Here is a 19,790-nt window from a genome sequence, read left to right on the forward strand (position 1 = left end):
TGAAATCTTTAGATTGATAACTTCTTGCTCCAGGGTCTGCGCCTGCAACGTGAATGAGTCCTAGCTACGTCTTTGCTAGTGCTGGACTATCCTGCGAAGAACTCGTGTACAGACGTTATCGTGCACTGGTAGCACCTCTTGTTCAAATTGAACTGCTGTTCAGCTTCCCTGATAGAAGCGGCGAAATAATTAAAAGACGGCAAAGGTGACAAACGAGAATCCAGCTGCCAGTCGTGCGCTCAGGCTTTCCTCGGTGGCACATACAAGCAGTCTAGATACGTTCAATATACGCTCTCCAGGTTCACATTTGTCGCGAGGCTTTGGGATATCCACGTTCTCGGGGATCCGCTTTTGCAATTCTTCCTGGATAAATGGTTGCCCAAATCTCTTATCCCCCATGTATACGTATGAGCATCGAGCCTGTCCCTGTCTCTTTCAAAACAGAAGGGGGTCTTTAATCGCACTGTCGTAACAACTAGGCCCATTTATATTGCGTTGAATGCGGCAGGCTCTTCCTTCGAGAACAGTTTCTCGGGCAGGTATATGTTCAGGGGCCGTCCTAGACAATCCTCACTCAATTCTGAAGTACCTTTCTTCGATAGCTCACGGCGGCAGAGGAGAGAACGTAACCCACTGCGGCTAGTGTCTGAAGAACTTTTGCACACAAAATGGACTGCGTCTCCATTGCCAGGCAAAGTCGGACCATAATTATTGCGAAGAGCGCAACAGGACGTTCGTAAATGGCCATGCTCTTCTTCGGGTATTATTACTTACAGTTCCTTGCCATATGAAAAGGAACATTTAATATCTGAGCTGGCATTTAGTTTCTTCCATTCACTGCTGACCGTCGTCAGTCGAGCATCACCTTCGCAAGGCGACGTATTATGATCCTCATATTTGCTTGCTGGCGCCGGGTGAGGCCTATATTCCAGTCTTGATCGATCGTGAACGTCTTTTCGTTCGAGACACCGCAGACCAATGCCCAACCCAAGCACACATTCAAAAGCTATCTTGATATCTCTATATACATACACAACATTCAATCCATATGCAAAGAACTACTATACAAATTGCGATAGACATGATATAGATATAAAGATGGTCCTAAGTTATGGACAAGTCCTTTTAAAAAAGACGAGTGATATTGATTGGATGACGCTGACGAGAGAGCAGGATAGCGGCCGGTATAGAGTACGTAGGATAGACAGGGAACATGATTAGCAGGCAAGGACATGCTGGATGAAACATACATCAGTACTAAGACAGCAACGTAAAGAAACAACATACCAGTGAGGACAACAGATACAAGACAAACCGAGTAAATCAAAGAAAAAATATATATCCCCGCCGTTTTACAGAATACCTGAGTCCTTCAGAGCATTCTGCAATATCGTCTCCTTCACTGCGGCGAACACTAACCGTACGTTCGTCGTATCGGTCGCTTGTGTCAGGCTAATGATGGAACTGATCAGACACAATTGCATGATGGTTGCGGGGTGATCACGTACTGGGGATACACACTGAGTCTGGCTCGGTTCGCTTGCATGAACCGCCAGAGAATGTACTTCGCCGCCTTGTTGACATCATTTCCGCCAGTATACTCGGGGAAGTATCGCTCAAGAGGCACCTGAACAGAAGTGAGAGGACAGCACAAAAAATGGCGAAGCTGAACACACTCTTGACACTTTCATCTTGAAAACGTCGATCTTATTCAAGAAGAGAATGATAGACGTCCGAAGAAACCAGCGGGAGTTGATAACCGACTCAAAAAGGACAAGAGATTCGGCCATCCGGTTCTAGATAATTGTCAGAAGGTGTTGAAATGAAAAGGTGACATTGACGCTCACCTGATTCCGCTCTTCCAGCAACACCTGATCGTACTCGCTCAGCGCCGTGCAAAAGATGATGGATGTTACGCTCTCGAAACAATGTATCCATTTTCTCCGTTCCGAACGTTGACCGCCAACATCGAACATGTGTATTCTAGATGCACGTTAGGATTATAAATAGCATAGGGACCAAAGAACATACTGGAGCTGGCCCATGTTGAACCGCGTTTCTGTGATGCCTGTTGTCTTCGCCCGTGCGCGCAAGACATCGGTCTCGGTAGGCCTATATGATGGCGCACCGATGCGAAGGACTTCGGTGAAAAAGCTGATTGATGTCAGTATTCAAAAGGGGTAAGCGGCGACGAAAGTATGAATGCATTCACTATGAGGCGCTGTCCATAAGGTAGAACTCGCTTGAATGTTCTTCCATCATTGGCGATATGATGGGATCTTGCCATAGTTGATGGATGGCGTCTGCCATTTCGGGTGAAAGGGTGAATGCAGTAGTTTCGTCGAGCCGGTAGTCGAGAATTTTCTCTGCCAGTACCTGAGTGGCCATGAGTTAAGACACAAAAGGGACATCGGGGAAAGACGGCCAATGAGAAAATGCAAGGAGGTTCGTAGAATGGTGGACAGGGAGGGAGTTAAATGAGAACATGGTGTAAATGTGGGGTGAATAAAGGCAGATGCAGAATGAAGGATGGGAGTTATATCCGTGAACTGTGCGTATTCAAAATATGAAGAAGAAAAATGAAGGCGTTTGGAACGAAAGAACAAGGACGCACTCGATTCGAGTAATTCTCGCAGTCGACCCCGATCTTCCTCATAGCCTGAACGATAGCCTGTGCCGACTCCAGCACATTTTTATACACCGTTCCTCGATACGAATCCAATTCCTGAGAGGTAAAACCGCCTTGATGGATAATCTTCATTTGCTTCACAATCGTAGACTTGCCCGACTCCCCAGATCCTGAACAATGAAGGCACGATATCAAAGAAAGGCGCGATTTGAAAGAAAAAGGCAACAGACCCAACAACAGTATCTTACACTCCTTTTTAAATTTCTTGCTGTCATCCTCCAGCTGTTTGTCTATCAGATCTGACCGTGCCTTCTCTTCTTTGTCTGACTGGGAGGCGCAGTTGCCCATCTTGCGCGGCGGTTCAGAGGAAGCGACAAGTGGCGAAAGAAAAAGAAAGAGAACGAAAGGGTGCCGCAGGGAGAACAGGTGTTGGAGAATCGAAGGATGACAGTAATGACAACGGGAGTGATGGTCAAAGTACAACAGCGGTGCCTGGGAAATATATATGCGGATCTACCCGGTTCCGACGATAAGATTAGATAATTCACCAAAATTTCAAAGTACAAGGACTCTCTCGTATCTATGGAAAATACTGATACAGGGGCACTGCTACCAGGCAACATGCATGAAAGGCTATCGCATAGGATATATCTTGTAAATGTGGGCCCACACAGGTCTTACATACACGTATAATAGAACGTTAACCTTAAAACTCACGGACATAGGACGGGATCATCATCGTCGGAAGCAGACTCTGATCCGAAATTTGAATCCACACTTATCTGTAGTAAATAATACTCTTGCAGTCATTACAAGGAGGGGACTGTGCTCCTTGGTTTGGAATCTAAATACAGATCATCCGTGATAGTAATAGATTCCTCAGCTAGAGTTCCGTGAGTTGTCGATGCATGAGAACTAGGGTATGACCCTAATCATATGCTTACCTGGATTGAACTGGAAGGTCGACAGCTGAGTGAACTTGTGAAGTAATTGCACACGAATAATGAACATCTGGCCTTCTCACACTGAATACTTCAAGTCAACTGATCTTCATCAGTGCCGGTTAATCAAGAAAACGAACTGCAATCCTGGGGCTGGGCTCGAGGTGCCGAAGGAAGTGTCGGGACCTATACAAATGTAGGAAAATTGGGCTGAATACAGCCACTGCTCTGCTCTTCGTGAGAAGACATAAGCCTACAAGCTTTCAAACACCGGAAAAACTTGTGTGAACATCCGCGGGTGCCGGAGGAAAGAAATTGACAAGAAACCATATAGCTCGCACCTAACTCGAACAGGATACAGGAGGATAGATTGCAAAACTCATAGGACGACCACATCCTCCGAGCCCGCAAGAATTAGTTTGTATCAGCTTTGGACCCAGCCGGTTCCGTTCGCTGGGACCTATGTCTCCAGTCTCTCAACCACTTGAGTGGACGTCCATTTCTCTTCTCAAGCACCAAATCAATTTCCCTCAGATGCCACATCACCCACTTCGCCCTCAGATCCGTCCCTTCAACGCGTACACCGCTCGAACTATCCTTGACACCTAGCGACTTGTAGATCCGCCTCAGCAAAGCAGTCTCCAGATCACGTTTATCGGCTTTCACCGACGCTGCTGCGAGAATGGACAGCGAAACGATATCATTCTCAAGAGGCCCGAGCCGATAGATCGGAAAGAAGGCCGCGGTAAGTATGAGGTTCTCCAACGGTGCAGAGGTACGATGCAGAGTGTACAAGAGCTGTTGGGCGGCCGGACGAGTGAGTTTCGCCTGGTACAACGGGAAGTTCCCGAAGACTTTGAGAGCCAGCTGGGGACACTTAAAGTCATGGCATCGGCCTATGAAATAAGGTAAATAAAAGGTATATATACGATACAATAGACTTACGAACGAACACATCTGCGGTAGAATTCTTCATCCCTCTGCCATTATATTTGACCCAAAATGGAATGAGATCAACAATGCTTGAAAGATGCTCCGTCGTAGTAGCTAGGTCCATGAGTCGATTGAGGCTCGCTATTTTCACGTATGGTGGATGTGTGAAATCGGGATTGCCCTTTTCTCGTAGCCTCGGAGCGACGAAGTCATACAAATTGGTATACTCTTCCGTGCGCCGCGAATCATCCATCCCTTTCCGTGGCGTAGGGGCAGCCTTTTTTGGTTTTTGTGGCAATACTTTCGTTTTTGATTCTTGGGCCGATAATGTCGCATCGCCAAACAAGTCACCGTCATCGGCGTTCTCGCCAAAGAGCTCGTCGTCGACATCGACGGATGCTGCCTTCGACTTGGCCAGCGCTATATCGGTGAGTCACTATGGGTGCATAGAGGTACAGATCAGGGTTACCTGAAGGTGAACGGTGAATGTACCGCCTGCATTGCAGAGATTGGCGGGCAAGGAACCTCGCGCTAAGCAAGCTAGTCATGGGAGAAAAAAGGAAAAGGAATGAGTAAGAGACTCTGACTCAGGGATCATAGCAATCTTATCAATACACTCGAAGATCTTATCTTATAGCCCCTATCTCTAACCTTTTTTTTTTTTCTCTACTGTAGAAGAAACTACCTTGTCATACCCACAAAAGTTGCACCTAGCACTTGACTTACAATGCTTTCCATTCTACGTAAGTACGAAACTCATGGCATCTTTGGGCCGTGGTAACCACAAATGAAGATGATCTTCAAGTTAGTTCGGGTTGCATTGGCGAGCAATCAGCATGTGTGTTGCGGAGAGCTCTTACCGCCGACTACCCTAACTGAGCTTTGTACCTTTGCGTAGCCTTTCGCTTGCCGATGCTCGAGCCAATACTGGATGAGTCAGTGTAACTTGGTAACCAATTCAATAGGACGTCCTACTAACTTTGCCCACCCTGCGCCGTTGTTTCGAGAGTGTCGTAAGTTATCTGCGGTCAGAGGTAGGCGCAGGCAATACAGCATTCCAGTGTCCCATTCAGATGGACGGAGGGCCTGCGCAGCAGCATATTTAATTGAATAGATATAACGCAGGCTAGCTGGCCCGGTTAGTGGGTCGAGGTTTTTAAATCTGCTATCCCCCCAGTATTTGGTAGGCATTAACGTTAAGTACTAGTCCCAGCACCTACTAGACGCGTAGTTGTCGTATGTGGGTGCGGCTGCCAAGAATCGATTTGCAGAAGATCTTTGTTGCTCCGGAAATCCGACGTGTGCAGTTTCAAATACACCTCTTAGTTTCAAACGCCGCAGTCTCCTGATCGATAAGTACGATGTACCTATGCGCATGTTGCTAAACTCAAACAAGAGACCCACGTCTGAGCTATTCCACAAGGTGGAGTGATTATAAAGAATTCTGTTACTGCGGGACAGTATGCTTATTGGTCATCATGTTGTCGCTACGGTCTTCCGACCCTGAGGCAGATTGGCGTAGCGGAACCGTAGGCTTGACATTTTGTTAATGGAAATCGGGGTCGGGGGTCCCAAGGCTTGCACGTACCGGATGAGAAATCAGCACTCCCGGAAACAAAGCTGCGGTGAGCAGACGAGAGGCGTATACAGAAGAAGGGTGCACTGGCAACTGTAGCAACGGAACGGAAGGAAGATGAAATTGAGACGAAGCGGACAATAAGATATGTCTCGAGATCGCGTGGACAGAATGAAATGCCGATAAATGAATGAAAACCTGGGGGCTAGGGTCAAACAGACTTTTTGATGGTTATCATTTTCACAATGCAAAGGAGAGTGAGTCTAGGAGAGTTGTTTCCGGATTTCACGGCTGGAAAAATCAAAGACGGATAAAGGCAGGTAGTTGAAATAACACGGAGAGAAACAAGGAGACGTTCATTAGCAGAGTCTCGGCCCCAAATTGGAGTACGGAGGCCGCTTGCAAAGTGGCAACGTCCACGCCGGTTTCGGGGTGATGGATGCTTGTGGTTCCTTTTGCCATGGAGATAGGCTTGAGGAAGGACTGCAGGAGGAGGTAAGTAGGTCAATCCCCGGTATTATTTCTTCGTTTCTGGCCCTAAAAAGCAAGAAATACCATAGCTGAAGAACCTGGGCAGGGACGCGTTGTTGTGGTATATTGAAAGCAGAGGGCTCCGGCGGGGATAGCCGAAGCTATTGTGAATTTTGTTTATATGTCACCGCAGCGATGAATGGACTGGAAGAGAAAATGACCCACTTCATGGTGGGCTCGTCGTACCAGCCGCTCGACGTTATCGGTGAGGGTGCATACGGCGTCGTCTGCTCAGCCATCCATCTACCGACCCAGCGCAAGGTCGCTATCAAGCGTATCACTCCCTTTGACCATTCCATGTTCTGCCTCCGTACCCTCCGCGAAATCAAGCTCTTGCGCCATTTTCACCACGAGAACATTATCAGCATTCTTGACATATTGCGGCCACCGTCTCTGCATGACTTTACCGAGGTTTATCTCGTCCAGGAGCTCATGGAGACCGATCTGCACCGTGTCATCCGTACCCAGGAGCTCAGTGATGACCATTGCCAGTACTTTATATACCAGGTCCGTAGCCATGGTTTCCCTTTGATCCCTTCTCACTACTCTTTAGACTCTTAGGGCGCTCAAGGCGCTTCACTCGGCAGACGTGCTCCATCGCGATCTCAAGCCATCGAATCTGCTTCTCAATGCCAACTGCGATCTCAAGGTGCGTCGTCTCCAATTTTTTTGGTCTTCTGTTCTGATCACCTCGTAGCTCTGTGACTTTGGGCTCGCTCGCTCGGCCCGGCCCCCACCCAACGTCGACGACAGCAGCACCTTCATGACCGAATACGTCGCCACTCGATGGTATCGTGCCCCAGAGGTCATGCTCACCTTCAAGGAATACACCCGTGCCATTGATATGTGGTCCGTTGGCTGTGTTCTTGCAGAGATGCTCAGCGGAAAACCCCTCTTCCCTGGCCGCGATTACCACCACCAACTTTCTATCATTCTCGACATCCTCGGCACTCCGTCAATAGACGACTTTTATGCCATATCGTCCAGCAGATCCAGAGAATACATCCGTGCATTGCCCTTCAGGAAGAAGAAGAGCTTTTCTTCATTATTCCCCAAGGCTAATCCACTGGTCAGCCTTTGTCTTTATTTCTTTTCACCTGCTTATCCAATATCCTCCCAGGCTATTGACCTCATGGAAAAGTGCCTAACTTTCAGCCCTAAACGTCGAATTGAAGTAGGCGAGGCACTCAGGCATCCGTATCTTCAGGTACGTCTTCTCATCTTCCGATTCATCACCCATCTCACGTACGTCTAGCCCTACCATGATCCACAAGACGAGCCGACAGCAGAACCTCTCGATCCTTCTTTCTTCCACTTTGACAATGGCGCCCCCATGCGAAAGGAGGAGCTCAAAGGTCTGTGCCTTATATGTTCTCGGTTCCTCCCATCTGACGTCTTGAAATAGTACTAATATATGAAGAAATAACACGCCCATCAGGCCCTGACGCTCCTTTCCCCCTCGGCACTTCGTATTCATGATAGATACCATATTTGCAGGACTTTTTATACGGTCGTGCTCTTATATATTGGGGTTGTACTGATGTATTGCGATATGATACCAATTATTAGGCTTATTCTATTGACGCCCAGGGGCTAACATACGATATTTTGGTTGCTCGAAACAACATTCAGCATTTCAGTGCCCTTAACAATGTTCTCTGACGTGTAGTATTCCACTTAGTCGAAGCACCGCCATGTGATCCGATAGCGGACATCCCTAGCCAACGGACTGAAATTATCGGACATTCCGGTCACGATGAGACTAAGTTATCAGCCTCGCAATAAACTGAGTGATGATCCTTCCATTATACCGTAAGAGAGTGTTGGTTACTTGTAAACCAGAATCCAGATCAAATTAAAGACGTTACAACTCCTCCGCGAACTTGCTCTCGACCTTGCCGTCCCCGTCCTGAACATGTGAAGACTGTCCTTCAGGTGCCTTCTCCATTTGTCGTTTACTTGGCCTTCTCGGGACGTCTGCGCCTTCATCCTTTTCGGCCGGATATCCATCACGATCTTTCTTGTCAATCTGATGAAAGATCTAGTAGATTGAACAATATAAGAAAGGAAACTCACTGGATAGCCCTCTTTCTCAGGATGTGAATAGCCTGGAGGGTTGATATCTTCCCCGACGTCCTCGTATTCTTCTTCTTCCTCCTCTTCTTCGACGCTGCTACCCTCCTCCTCCTCCTCTTCTTCGCTGACATACCCCGCTGCTCGGACAGCAGCAGCAATTGGTCCACTCCGCTCCATCTGCTCACTTGCTACTAGATACCTTGCACACAACATCCTAATATCATTCCACCATTCCATCATATCCTCTCGGCTGCGAGAACGGAAACTCCATGCATGTTGATTAGCTTTCAACGGGTTGAAGCTTCCGCTCTTTGTCGTCCCCAAACCATCTTTTCGTTCCTCTATATGAAACTTGTGGCTCTTGCTCATATTGGAGCTCGGAGGGCCAAGTGTGCACGCAGGAAGAAACAGGGAGAACATGGGTGTCTGAGCTTCATGAGGATCACTTGACGCGTATTCATGCAGGAATCCGGCCGGTGTAAGTACAAAGTAGCTTTCGCGATAAGTTCGAGTAAACCGTTTCTTACGTTCGAGCAATCCCGTGTGCACCGCGATGACGCTCGGATCCTCTTTACTAGGGTACATGATGGTCTCTTGATTGCGCAAAGGCGTGTCGGGGTCAAGGAGGTGATCAGAACGTGCACTGAACGTAATCCATTCCCTGTCAGGAGCAAGAGAAGACATTTGCGTTCCTAAACTTCGCCATGTTTCTTGTACAGATGACGACATGCGCGACTGCCATTCGTCGAACGTCTGCCAAGCGCTCTGAATGGCACGCACTATGCCTTCTTCGAAAGTTGCTGAATTTTGTTGCATGATAATGATAGATTTCTGAAGAAGGTTCTCTTCATGGACCTGCTTCTGTAGTTGGCGGATGACAGCGGTGTTGGCTACATAGCTTAAAGTAGTTTGAGCATCAGCATGCTTTGAATGAAGGCACGCACGGATCAGTTTTTGCCGTAACGTTCATAGGCGTATTCTTGTATGCAGAGATATTGGTAGCGAGTTCGGCAATGTAGCGCGTGGAAAGTTCCCTCTCTTTGGCAACACTAGTCGCAAGTCTTCCTGTATCGTTTTGAACGTTCTGCAGGAGATTGGTGACAATCCGACAGCGGGGGATGTACAACGCACCTTTATATGAGCCTTAATCTCTGTCTTAAGCTTCTGCAAATGCTGAACAATGGAGCTATCGATAGTCCTTCCAAGATTCGCATGTTGGTCTGCAATGACACGCGTCTTGTCACGAATGCCATAGTAGATATCCTGACAAGAATTAGCTGCCAAAGCACTACTCATTAGTGCAGTGAGCGTACCTGAAGCCCGCCTTCGCCCAAGAACTGGTTGCCAGCTCGGAAGGGAACCTGGATGACGGCTCCCAGCTTCGTCAATTCCTTCGCAGTGTTGTTCTCGATGTCCGCGATACCCTGTAGGCTGTCAGTCCCCGCACACAGCAGCAGTGGAGACGTCAAACCTCAAAGTAGGCGATGAGCTGCTTTACGATAGCCTTCCATGCCACAAAGCGCTCAATGAGCACGTCGGACGGCTTCAAATCATGAGGCGCTACGTTTTTCTTGATGAGTGACTGGTTGCGAGATATTGTCGAGCCATTTCGACTGGCGCGGGAGACGGAAGTCGCGCGTGATATTGAGCCCGACTCATTCATGTTGATTTGGTGGTGGAGGTAATGAGCAAACGTTGAGGCGCAGGGTATGCCAGCTGTGGAGGCTCAGACAGCGGGCGGGGAATGACATCACTTGTTTACGTCACCGTAGTCGCGTGATAGTGCTTACTCTTGCATCGACGCGTGCCCAAATGCTGCGTTTCCATTGCAAGATTGTGAATATACGAAAGCTACTGGAAGCTGTCCAAAAAAAAGGAATCCCATTCATGTCATAACCCACTAATTCGGGGTAAAATACTACTCAACTATACGAAGACTAGAGTATATGTACAGCGCGGAAACGAGTTTGTGTGATAGAGTTGAAGGCATAAACTACTAAGATATGTTTTCTACCTGCTTACGCAGACGTAACGGTTGGTCCCTCCTTCTTCTCCTCTACACTGCTGGTTCCACTGTCATGGTGATGTTGATGTACATGATGAGGTTCCCGGCCACCAGTCGTCACACCAAGGGCATCGCTGTCCTCACCAGCAAGCTCCTGCTCTAGTCCAACGTAGTCATATGCGAACTCGCCCATGTCATAGTCGTCCATACCAACTGCCTGGGCCTCCTCTGACACGTCCTCGTTGAGACGCAAGCGGCAGCCAGGGATGAAGTGCATAATCCAAAGGATGATTGTTGTCATCACAAAGGAGTACGCAACGCCGGAGACACTGTCGGCGAGCTGGTACCCAAGCTGGATATAATGGTGATCAATCCAACCTCCGTTGATGACAGTGATGCCATCGAATCCGGCGACCGAGGCCTGAGCAAAAAGTGCGGTCAGAATGTTTCCGACGATGCCACCAATAGCATGGGACGCAAAGATATCGAGAGTATCATCATAACCGAAGACGAATTTGAGCTGGGTGGCAAAATTGCAGCATGTGCCAGCCATAACTCCAAACAGTACTGCGGCGGCTGGACAAAGTCATTAGCAACAAGCAGTAGACGGGAAAATCGGTCACGTACGGGATCCAACGAATCCGCTCGCGGGAGTAATTGCCACTAACCCCGAAACGGCACCAGAACAGAAACCGACTGCTGACCATTTCTTTTCCAGACGGTAATCCCACAGCATCCATGTCAGCCCACCGACGCTAGCGGCGAGGTTGGTCACTATGCAGGCCTGGGCTGCCCTCAAGTTGGCACTCAGAGCACTACCACCATTGAAGCCGAACCATCCAAACCAGAGAAATACGGTGCCTTGAGACAAGTATTAGCTTCGACGACAAGTCAGTAACAGAAAGGACTGACCTAGAATGACGAAACTCGTGTTATGAGGTTTATATGATAGCCGCTCAGTCCCCCAGCCCTTTCGCTTGCCAAGATAGATACTAATAGCCAACGCAGCTGTTCCCGAGGAAATATGGACCGGAGTTCCACCAGCGAAATCGAGACCTCCCATGATGAAGGCCCATCCATTCGCTGACCAGGTCCAGCAAGCTATGGGATCATAGACGAGCGTTGACCACATGAAGACGAATACGGGAACAGGACCCAAACGTCCCCGTTCTGCAAAGGCGCCGGCGGCGAGCATCGGGGTGATTGCGGCGAACATGAGTTGGTACACGCAGAAAACGATTGCAGGTATGCGCGCACTACCCATTGAAGGAGCGTCAAGGACGCCTTTGAGACCAAAGTATTCTGCCAAGGAGTTAGACGATGCGGGAACGAGTACTTTTAGAGACGTACTGAGGTCTCCAATGTATTTGCTACCAGTCTCACTGAAGGCGAGTGAGTAACCCCAGAAGAACCACTACATGACTCATTCAAAATACTGATCAAAAGGAAAGTATTGCGTACACACTTGAAAAGAGACAACGGCCAAGATCATAACGCCCATATAAATTTGACCAAGTGCATTTTTCCTCCTCAACAGTCCTGAATACAGGTACCCCACTCCGGGGATCATGATCCACACAAGCGCAGTGGCTGCAAGAGTCCATGCAATGTCACCATTATTGTAAACGTGTACGACGCCGTCTGTGTCTGTCGTGGTGAGAGTACCGGCTGAAAATAGGTCAGAAAATTTAAACGAATGGAAGAAAAATTAGAGCTTACAGGCGTCGTAAGTGACGTTGACCATCGTGATTGAGAGGAAGGAGCGCAAGAGGGAATATACTTAACAACATTCCGAAGACGACCTAAATTCCCGTTTGGAAGTTGAATTGATGACATAAGCCCTTCTTTATCGTCCAATAAAGAACCATGGGTGATCGGAATGATCGCTTGGCGTGTGCTTCTGTTCCTGGTTCTGGCCACGAAATCACGAAATCCCAAAACGACAGAGAAAACATCGCCGAGGGGAACTTTTATTTATTACACGCTCACATTTATTCGCTCACCATGATGAATCACATCTCACGACCTCAACCTTTCTGTATGGACACCGCTGTGGACTTTAACTGTACTTCAGCGCCGAGATAAAATTATATCTGGTAAGCTAGCGGATCAACAGGCCACTTCAGTCCATACCAACATATGCTACCTGCGTAGGTCGCTCCATGAAGCTAGAGTGTGCCAAGGACGGCGCTCCACATTGTCGAAAAGGCCCCTGTGGTCCAAAGATAAGGAAACGACGGGGATTGGAAAATGCTGGCCATATTGAGATGAGTGGGATGACACGTAAATTGGATCTGGGATCGTTCCGATATTCAGTCATATTATTGTATACGGGACGCCGCCGCGACGTGTTGATCTGGGATTCAGGAGGGAGAAAGTTCCTGTTTGAGAGGGGTGAGGCCTGAGGTTGACAAGTGTAGGCACAATGCACAAGTATTCTAGACGAAGACCATGCGCTACCTGGGGATGACAGGTGTAGGACATTAACGTTTAGGTACGGTTAGCTGATAAGAAGCTTGATCAATAGTGTGGTTTGGGCACCCAGAATGTAGGATACCAGGGAAACGAGCACACAGCCAAGGAGCTCACCATCGCAAAACGCCATCAAAGGTCTAGATGTCCATCAAAGAAAGGTGAAATGGGAAAACTCGTACGCCGGCGTCAAAGGAGGAGTTGGGAAATACTAAGTAACCGATGCAACCCGAGCTAATTCTACGTCCGAACGTCTCCGAACCCTCCAGTGTATTAAGTTCAAGCATACTAGAGCATACCAGCCGGAGTGCATTTGAACTGGTAGAGATCAGTATTCGTTCCGTGATTACGCAGCGACAAGGTCAACACTTGGATGGAAAACAAAATTCAGTTAGATGTGGGACATCTGACGAATGTTGAACTTTTGAGTATCTCTGTGCACAGCCGGATCGAATATGACCATACTTACCGCTGACGGCGCGTCAAGCTATCTTTAATGATTCACATGGGATAAGAAAGTCAGAATGATCTTCGAGCATGGAATTATTGAGTATATTCCTGGAAACCACAGAGCAAGAGTTACTTAACTCGTGAATCGAATGATAGATTGGAAAATCGAACTACGCTTTTCAGGGTATCACGTCGGAGCTACCGGCCCGCTGACCCCGGCGACGACGTTCGTTCATTAAACATGATAAGTAGCATAGTGAATTTAGTTTTCCTGTGCACTAGTACGTTTATGTTAGAAGTTTCAGGTTCCCTTTTTGCCTATTATTATCATGGTGTAAGTCTGACATCTGTCTGATCGTAGTCGAGCTTACGAAAAGCTTTATCTACTCGGACTACTATCTGCTTGCGTGTACTGGCTCTCCTCGTTATGTCTTGGCAGCAAGATATCGACTTGTGATTCGCGACTTCTTGCGTTATGTAACGCTAAACGAAGGGAGGCTGTTAGGCTTTGCGACCATGAGATGATAGAAGGATCTTGATCTCGTCTGCGCATGCTATTCATCCGTTCCGCCGACCAGATGTCAGAGATCGAGTGGAGACAGCGGGCCCGCCCATCCCTGAAAGATAAGTAGCCCTGTTTCCGTATAGAAATATCCTGCCTCCCCTCTCCTCTGGTAAAGTTACGGCGTCCCCGTTGGTCAAACTAGAGGCGGCTCCTTATTAAATATGAGACTGAGTCCCATATGGGATAGTCTAGGTCATTTATGCTCGAGGATGGTGGAACGGAGCCACCGACAGCCGCGTATCGTGTAAGGCCCTCCCTCCCAATCCGCCATGGCCAAAAATGTCTACCATATATGTAAAGGAGGGCCATTCACCCAATGTTGACACATCGACGGCTTGTTGGTTTGCTCTTTGTAACAAAGTTCCTTTACATTCCCGGAAGTTCCGGTTGTTTTATCTTCGTACGTACATATGAGTCTGGTCTACTCTCAGTGCTAGTCTCTGACACTTACCTCTACATTAATTTCCCATTACAAGCATCAGCATTGTGTTTTCCGGTCTTGGAATCACACTGGAAAAACAAGTAGAACATCCCAAGGACCAAGGGTTCTTAATAAGTCTTCTGCGTTCAGTGGAAAGTGGAAGTCCCTGCTCCCATCGAAAACCATTGCCTGACGCGTTGCGTAGTCTGGACTCAAGACATGCATTTGACTACCCTGCTTGCAGAACGTACGGCGTCTGCAAGACATGGACTGAAGACGATGATCTTGGTCTTACTCCTTACTCAGTCTCCCTCGCGGTAGGTTCCAAAACTTAACCCGTCGGAATGACGGTTCGATAGTTACCAGGACAGAGAAATGACAACTCGGAGCCCACCATGCAACAGGCAATGGACGCGACGTTGCTTGAAGGCAATAATCGTAGGTTTGATTGCATCGGTGGCGTCAACGTGCAGAGTGATTCGAAATGATGATTGAAAGTAGCCGTCGATGTTGTCCGGCAGCTCCTCGATCCCAGACATCCAGGTCGCGATTGGGTTCTTCGAATGAATAGAGAGCATATATCAAAAGGCGGCACCGTCGACATATGTGACATGAGCACGGTCACCTCCGAGGCATCCCAATGCTTGCTTGCGAGTTAGCGAAATTCTTGTCGTCTTAAGAATTCAATCCTTGACCATTTAGGATTAAGCATGTACTTCCAGAAGAAATAAATGAACGTTTACCGGCTGCTTCGAATGGGCTGCTTTAGAGATGTAGGTGGCGAAGAGATGTGTGAGTTGTTTCAGCCAGTACGAAGACGTGGACCTCATGCTACATCCGACATCTGTTCGCGTCTCCTTTGCTTTATCAAGAAGAGCGGATGGAACTGAGGTGCCACGTAGACTGCAATTATTCTTCAATGCCATTCTCATACAGCAGAGCATCAGTCCAGCATTTGCGTTGGGTTTGTCCTTCGAATGCTACGTCTGGCACCTGCTTGAGGTAAGAATCGCACTGTTTCCGTCCAAACGTTAGGGTACTCGCTCGTCGCCGTTGTCTAGCAGAACAGTACTCTATGAAGAGAGCCGAATTAAGGGAAATCGAACAATGTGATTTGCCACGCGTGCAACTAGGAATCTGTAGCGCTAAACGATCGTCTGACTGTGGGAACGGCGTCAATGGGAATATAGCGCCACTGTTCAGTTCAGCATTACCTTGCATTGAACACCGCAATGGGTAGATCGACCGCTGTATTTAAGGAGTTATTGACATCGAGGATTGATATATAGTGAGCATGACATTGACCGACGTCGACGGTCATCATGCATGTCCATGTCGGGCCAAAAATCATTTATTGTTCGGTGGCGGTGAGGTCAAAGATGCAGCGAGCAGGGTTACAGATGCAAGAATGATGTTCAGACAGAGCAGTAGGCTACACCAATGAGCAAGCCCAACGCACCGTCCGCTGATCGCCGACAACGGTACGAACTCACGACGGCGCTTCCACTGCGATGAGCAAGGGTATCACGTCGACGGTCGAGCAGCCCGCTGCTGGCGATACATGGCAGTATTCGGTGAGCGGCGCCCATTGATGTATTAATTAGTGCATTAGCTTTAACTTGGGCCGATCCAAGCTGCATTCTGGATAGAGACGATTTTCAGAGTCAAGACAAGATATAAAGGAAGGATAATAATTGGGATGCTTGCCAGTGACTGTCCCCCTCAATGTTCTTTTTCCTGATGCACTCTCCTTTCACCAAACCACGCATGGTCCGATTTGTGGACGTCGTGCGGATCGAAGGAAAAGAAGCAGCGTCAGCGAGACTGTCCGTTTCAGGCCCGACGGTCAACAACCCCCAACAACGCGGTAAAACTGTAACAGCTTCCTGCTCATCGCTGCCGTCGTCGATGGAACCTGAAATATGGGACGACGAATTCGAGCTGGACGAGCCAATTCCCAGTACCAGCACGGCGCCACCCCGACGGACCTCACATGAACATTCCTCCGACGAAGACGACTTTGGATTGTGGGACAACGAGGACCGTACCCTCACTGCTCGTTCGTCGCGAAAGCCGTCGACGCCACCGCCGCCAGTGCCGCCACTTTCTTCGTCGCTCCATTCACCCACAGCTTCGCTTTTCTCCGCACCGTCATACCATGCCAACAACTCATCCACTCACCTCCGGCCGACGTTCTCTCGGACGTCTGCTTCGACCCTAGCACACCTATCTCCTTCACCGCCTATCGCACGACGGAGACTGAAGAAGAAGAGCCGTCCTCCGGAGACTATGGGAATGTATGAGATGCAGGAATTTACTGAGGAGGATTTACCGGCGGCACGAGAGAAGGACGACGATCCTCCGACTTTACCAACCGTCCTGACGAGAATTGGGAGTGTCAAGTCTAAGTGGGGCATCAGACGAAAACGAGCGAGCGCGACACCGAGCGAGGTTGTTCGTGAAGAACGACACGGTGCGTGCTACAGTTATTCTGCTATATTCTATCCAATGATCTAATGTATCCGTAGATACTTCATCTTCATCATGGTTCGCCCATCCTCCTTCAATAAACAAGCGAAAATCAACATCAGGATTACCTGCAGACTTAGAGGCTGAGCTGAATGCAACACCCACCCCAAAAGAAGGTAGCCGCAATTGGATGGGCAATGTTCGACGCATAAGTCTCGGAGGCAAGCATAAACGGGGTATATCTATTGGTACTCCAGGTATTTCAGGTCCTGACATTCCTACGGTGGAGCCACTACCATCGTCTCCCTCAAAGGTAGCTTCACTAGGACGGACCATCGCCCCGAGCACCGCGCCTGTAACACGGCGAAATTCTCTGGGTGACCTCAAAATTCCCGCTCATGTAGCTCAGGCACAAGTTGGCCTACGAAGGGATCTGGGCCTGGTCAAGGAGTTTGCACAGAGCGTCGACGGTATGGCTTCGTTGGCATGGATTTCAATTTACTGAAACAGTACCAGAACTCAAGTCCTTGCAAACCAACTACCAAGCTCTTGTTACTAAACTCGATCCTCTTCTCGCTCAATCCCCTTCATCTGGTCCCTCATCTTTGCCCTCTATCCCTGTTTTCCATACCCGTGAACGATCAAAATCGAACGCGAACCATTTCACATCGGAATACTATGTCATCAATTCGAAATATAGAATTGCTTGGGAATGTGCCGATATTCTCGTTGATCTAGGGACCGGTGCGCCGTCGACGAGTGTCAGTGCCCCAGCCATAGCCACCGCGATGACCACACGAAAAGATGAGCCGCCACCATCCCTTGCCCCGCCTATGGCCTCACCTACTTCTGCCTGGCGCGCTTCCACTGGCCGACATGATCTCAGTCAACGTCAACTGCAGCTCCTTCAAGAGATGCTGGCTTCCCCTGAATCCCATCATCCAACTACAATCAATCGCGAATGGCGCTGGGGAGACAGCACCATAACGCTCCCGTCACAGTCAGAAGAGTCATCAAATCGAGCTCCCGAGGACGATGCTACGAAGAAAAGACGGGGCAGTAGACTTGGTCTGGGAGGGCTGAGAGATGTACTGAAAGCCTTGAAATGGCATCAGCACAACAATCACCACCACCACCACCACCACCACCATGATCAGCATCAGCATCAAAGCGCAAATCAGTCAAATGCATCACTGCACTCAAACGGTATTGATAGCCATTTGTACCCTCATGCCAGGCTTCCAACATACGGTCGTCGGCGCGCCAAGACGTCGAGTGAGCCGTATGAGTCATATTCTTCTCTATCGAATGTGCATGGAAAGCCCGCGTCGAGTCCGAGAAGGCCCCCTCTCGCCTCTATCTTCCGGATTGGATCGAGCAAAACTTCAAGTTCCAAATCGAGCAGCGTGGCTGGGGGTGCAGATGCGAGTAAAAGCAATCTCAACTTGTCCTTGGTGCCTACATCGAGCTCAGATTATGGGTGGGATCATTTCGATGACCGGGAAGAGCATGGAGATACCATTCGTGTGAAGAATCGGTTATCGAATGTTGAGGAGGAGGCGAGGTCGAAGGGGTCTTCGCAGCCTGGACCATCGAGTGTGATTCCATCTCTTCCGAATGGATTTACATCCCATCCGCATGATGGATATGTGAATGGATCTACCAGACCGCCGCTGCTTCCGCCGTTAGACATCAAAGGCAAAGGGGTGCTGAAATCTGGCTCCGTGCGCTCGATGCCACCAACTCCTGCGGTAGCAATGACCCCGGAGAATATCAAGCCCTTGCTGGAGAATGCGAAGGAGGTAAAGAGGCGCCTAGAAGAGTGTATCGAGGAGCTGAGGACGCTGTTGAAGAAGGTCGACACAGCAGAGAAGTAGAGTCATATCTGTATCATTTATCATTTGGTTTTTGTGTGATGCATTGCTTTCGGTTTAGCTTTTGTGCATTAATATTATTTCTATCGAAATAATCTGGGACGATTATGTCCAACTTATAGTGGCATTTGGTGCTTGTCAGTGTGAAAACCAACCAGAGTCAGGTAGATTCCTCTGTGGCTCCATCAGCGTGGTAACCTGGGTGCGTTTTAGCATGCATTTCCATAGTTCTCTGATCCACTTGGAATCGTGTGCTAACACCTTTATGACTATACGCCGTCGGTCAGGATGAACTTCAACCGACTTGTGTACTGCAGCATCATAAGCTCTTGTCGACACGCTTTAGCCCTTTCCGAACATCATGGATACTTTTGCCATATCCGACGAAGGAAGCCATTCCGGAGTCTTCACATCACATATTCGAGAGTGGGTTCGATAATTTTACGCTGGATCTTCAAGCTAGCGAAATGCTGTCTCAAATGATTTCGAAAGAGAAAAGGCTACCTTAGCGAATTATTCGGAAAGAAGATTGCCCTTTCAGTCTACGCCCTGTGATTTTAGCACGGCTTTACACCAACCTGACTTTTGTGATGCCTTCTTCACGCGTCGGATTTCGAACTAATCACACTTTTGCATTGTGTTTATCTCCAAGAGGTTCAAAGGAAGACATCTTACTCGCATTTCAACAAAAACGTAAACGTAAATATGCGCTCATGGCTCCTAGACTGCATTCAATGGCTCCGGGTAACCGCTTGTAATGGCAAGAATGACGACGAGTTATAATCCCAGAATCACATCGTCACGTAGGGGTCGAGGCAGGCCTCACACGTAAACGAAGTGAATATCAA

At 48.5% G+C, this 19,790-nt stretch overlaps 7 protein-coding genes across 7 annotated transcripts; 2 read left to right on the top strand and 5 right to left on the bottom strand.

Annotated features, from left to right (window-relative positions):
- Positions 1-1,207: 1,207 nt before the first annotated feature.
- Positions 1,208-3,112, bottom strand: BT62DRAFT_929494 (heterotrimeric G-protein alpha subunit, GPA3-like protein). Its single transcript, XM_043185730.1, has 9 exons — positions 2,860-3,112; positions 2,615-2,799; positions 2,213-2,376; positions 2,032-2,154; positions 1,848-1,983; positions 1,677-1,796; positions 1,509-1,627; positions 1,288-1,452; positions 1,208-1,235 (listed from the first exon to the last, which is right to left on the bottom strand). The coding sequence occupies exons 1-8, from the start codon at positions 2,975-2,977 to the stop codon at positions 1,353-1,355; spliced, it is 1,065 nt and encodes a 354-aa protein (XP_043041903.1). The 5' UTR covers positions 2,978-3,112; the 3' UTR covers positions 1,208-1,235; positions 1,288-1,352.
- A 410-nt stretch (positions 3,113-3,522) lies between these two features.
- BT62DRAFT_929497 (uncharacterized protein) lies at positions 3,523-5,068 on the bottom strand. Its single transcript, XM_043185731.1, has 3 exons — positions 4,973-5,068; positions 4,516-4,923; positions 3,523-4,466 (listed from the first exon to the last, which is right to left on the bottom strand). Exons 1-3 carry the CDS (start codon positions 5,049-5,051, stop codon positions 3,985-3,987), a joined length of 969 nt encoding a protein of 322 aa, XP_043041904.1. The 5' UTR covers positions 5,052-5,068; the 3' UTR covers positions 3,523-3,984.
- Positions 5,069-6,745: 1,677 nt separating this feature from the next.
- Positions 6,746-8,312, top strand: BT62DRAFT_1073991 (Pkinase-domain-containing protein; the record flags this gene model as incomplete). The annotated part of the gene is made up of 6 exons (XM_043178983.1): positions 6,746-7,117; positions 7,164-7,259; positions 7,308-7,679; positions 7,731-7,817; positions 7,866-7,965; positions 8,016-8,312. The coding sequence occupies 6 exons, from the start codon at positions 6,746-6,748 to the stop codon at positions 8,087-8,089; spliced, it is 1,101 nt and encodes a 366-aa protein (XP_043041905.1). The 3' UTR covers positions 8,090-8,312.
- Positions 8,313-8,437: 125 nt separating this feature from the next.
- Positions 8,438-10,349, bottom strand: BT62DRAFT_889346 (uncharacterized protein; the record flags this gene model as incomplete). The annotated part of the gene is made up of 5 exons (XM_043182989.1): positions 8,438-9,584; positions 9,631-9,770; positions 9,818-9,949; positions 10,000-10,110; positions 10,158-10,349. 5 exons carry the CDS (start codon positions 10,347-10,349, stop codon positions 8,438-8,440), a joined length of 1,722 nt encoding a protein of 573 aa, XP_043041906.1.
- A 160-nt stretch (positions 10,350-10,509) lies between these two features.
- Positions 10,510-12,504, bottom strand: BT62DRAFT_945855 (ammonium transporter). The gene is made up of 6 exons (XM_043187964.1): positions 12,411-12,504; positions 12,157-12,359; positions 12,042-12,105; positions 11,604-11,993; positions 11,319-11,552; positions 10,510-11,267 (listed from the first exon to the last, which is right to left on the bottom strand). The coding sequence occupies exons 1-6, from the start codon at positions 12,433-12,435 to the stop codon at positions 10,705-10,707; spliced, it is 1,479 nt and encodes a 492-aa protein (XP_043041907.1). The 5' UTR covers positions 12,436-12,504; the 3' UTR covers positions 10,510-10,704.
- Positions 12,505-15,303: 2,799 nt separating this feature from the next.
- Positions 15,304-16,188, bottom strand: BT62DRAFT_1073993 (uncharacterized protein; the record flags this gene model as incomplete). Its single annotated transcript, XM_043178984.1, has 3 exons — positions 15,304-15,502; positions 15,534-15,756; positions 16,059-16,188. The coding sequence occupies 3 exons, from the start codon at positions 16,186-16,188 to the stop codon at positions 15,304-15,306; spliced, it is 552 nt and encodes a 183-aa protein (XP_043041908.1).
- Positions 16,189-16,366: 178 nt separating this feature from the next.
- Positions 16,367-19,041, top strand: BT62DRAFT_1073994 (uncharacterized protein; the record flags this gene model as incomplete). Its single annotated transcript, XM_043178985.1, has 3 exons — positions 16,367-17,072; positions 17,128-17,538; positions 17,585-19,041. The coding sequence occupies 3 exons, from the start codon at positions 16,367-16,369 to the stop codon at positions 18,943-18,945; spliced, it is 2,478 nt and encodes an 825-aa protein (XP_043041909.1). The 3' UTR covers positions 18,946-19,041.
- Between the last annotated feature and the right edge of the window lie 749 nt (positions 19,042-19,790).

The sequence above is a fragment of the Guyanagaster necrorhizus genome (assembly GCF_019112545.1).
Source record: "Guyanagaster necrorhizus MCA 3950 unplaced genomic scaffold BT62scaffold_7, whole genome shotgun sequence".
Lineage (NCBI taxonomy): Eukaryota > Fungi > Basidiomycota > Agaricomycetes > Agaricales > Physalacriaceae > Guyanagaster > Guyanagaster necrorhizus.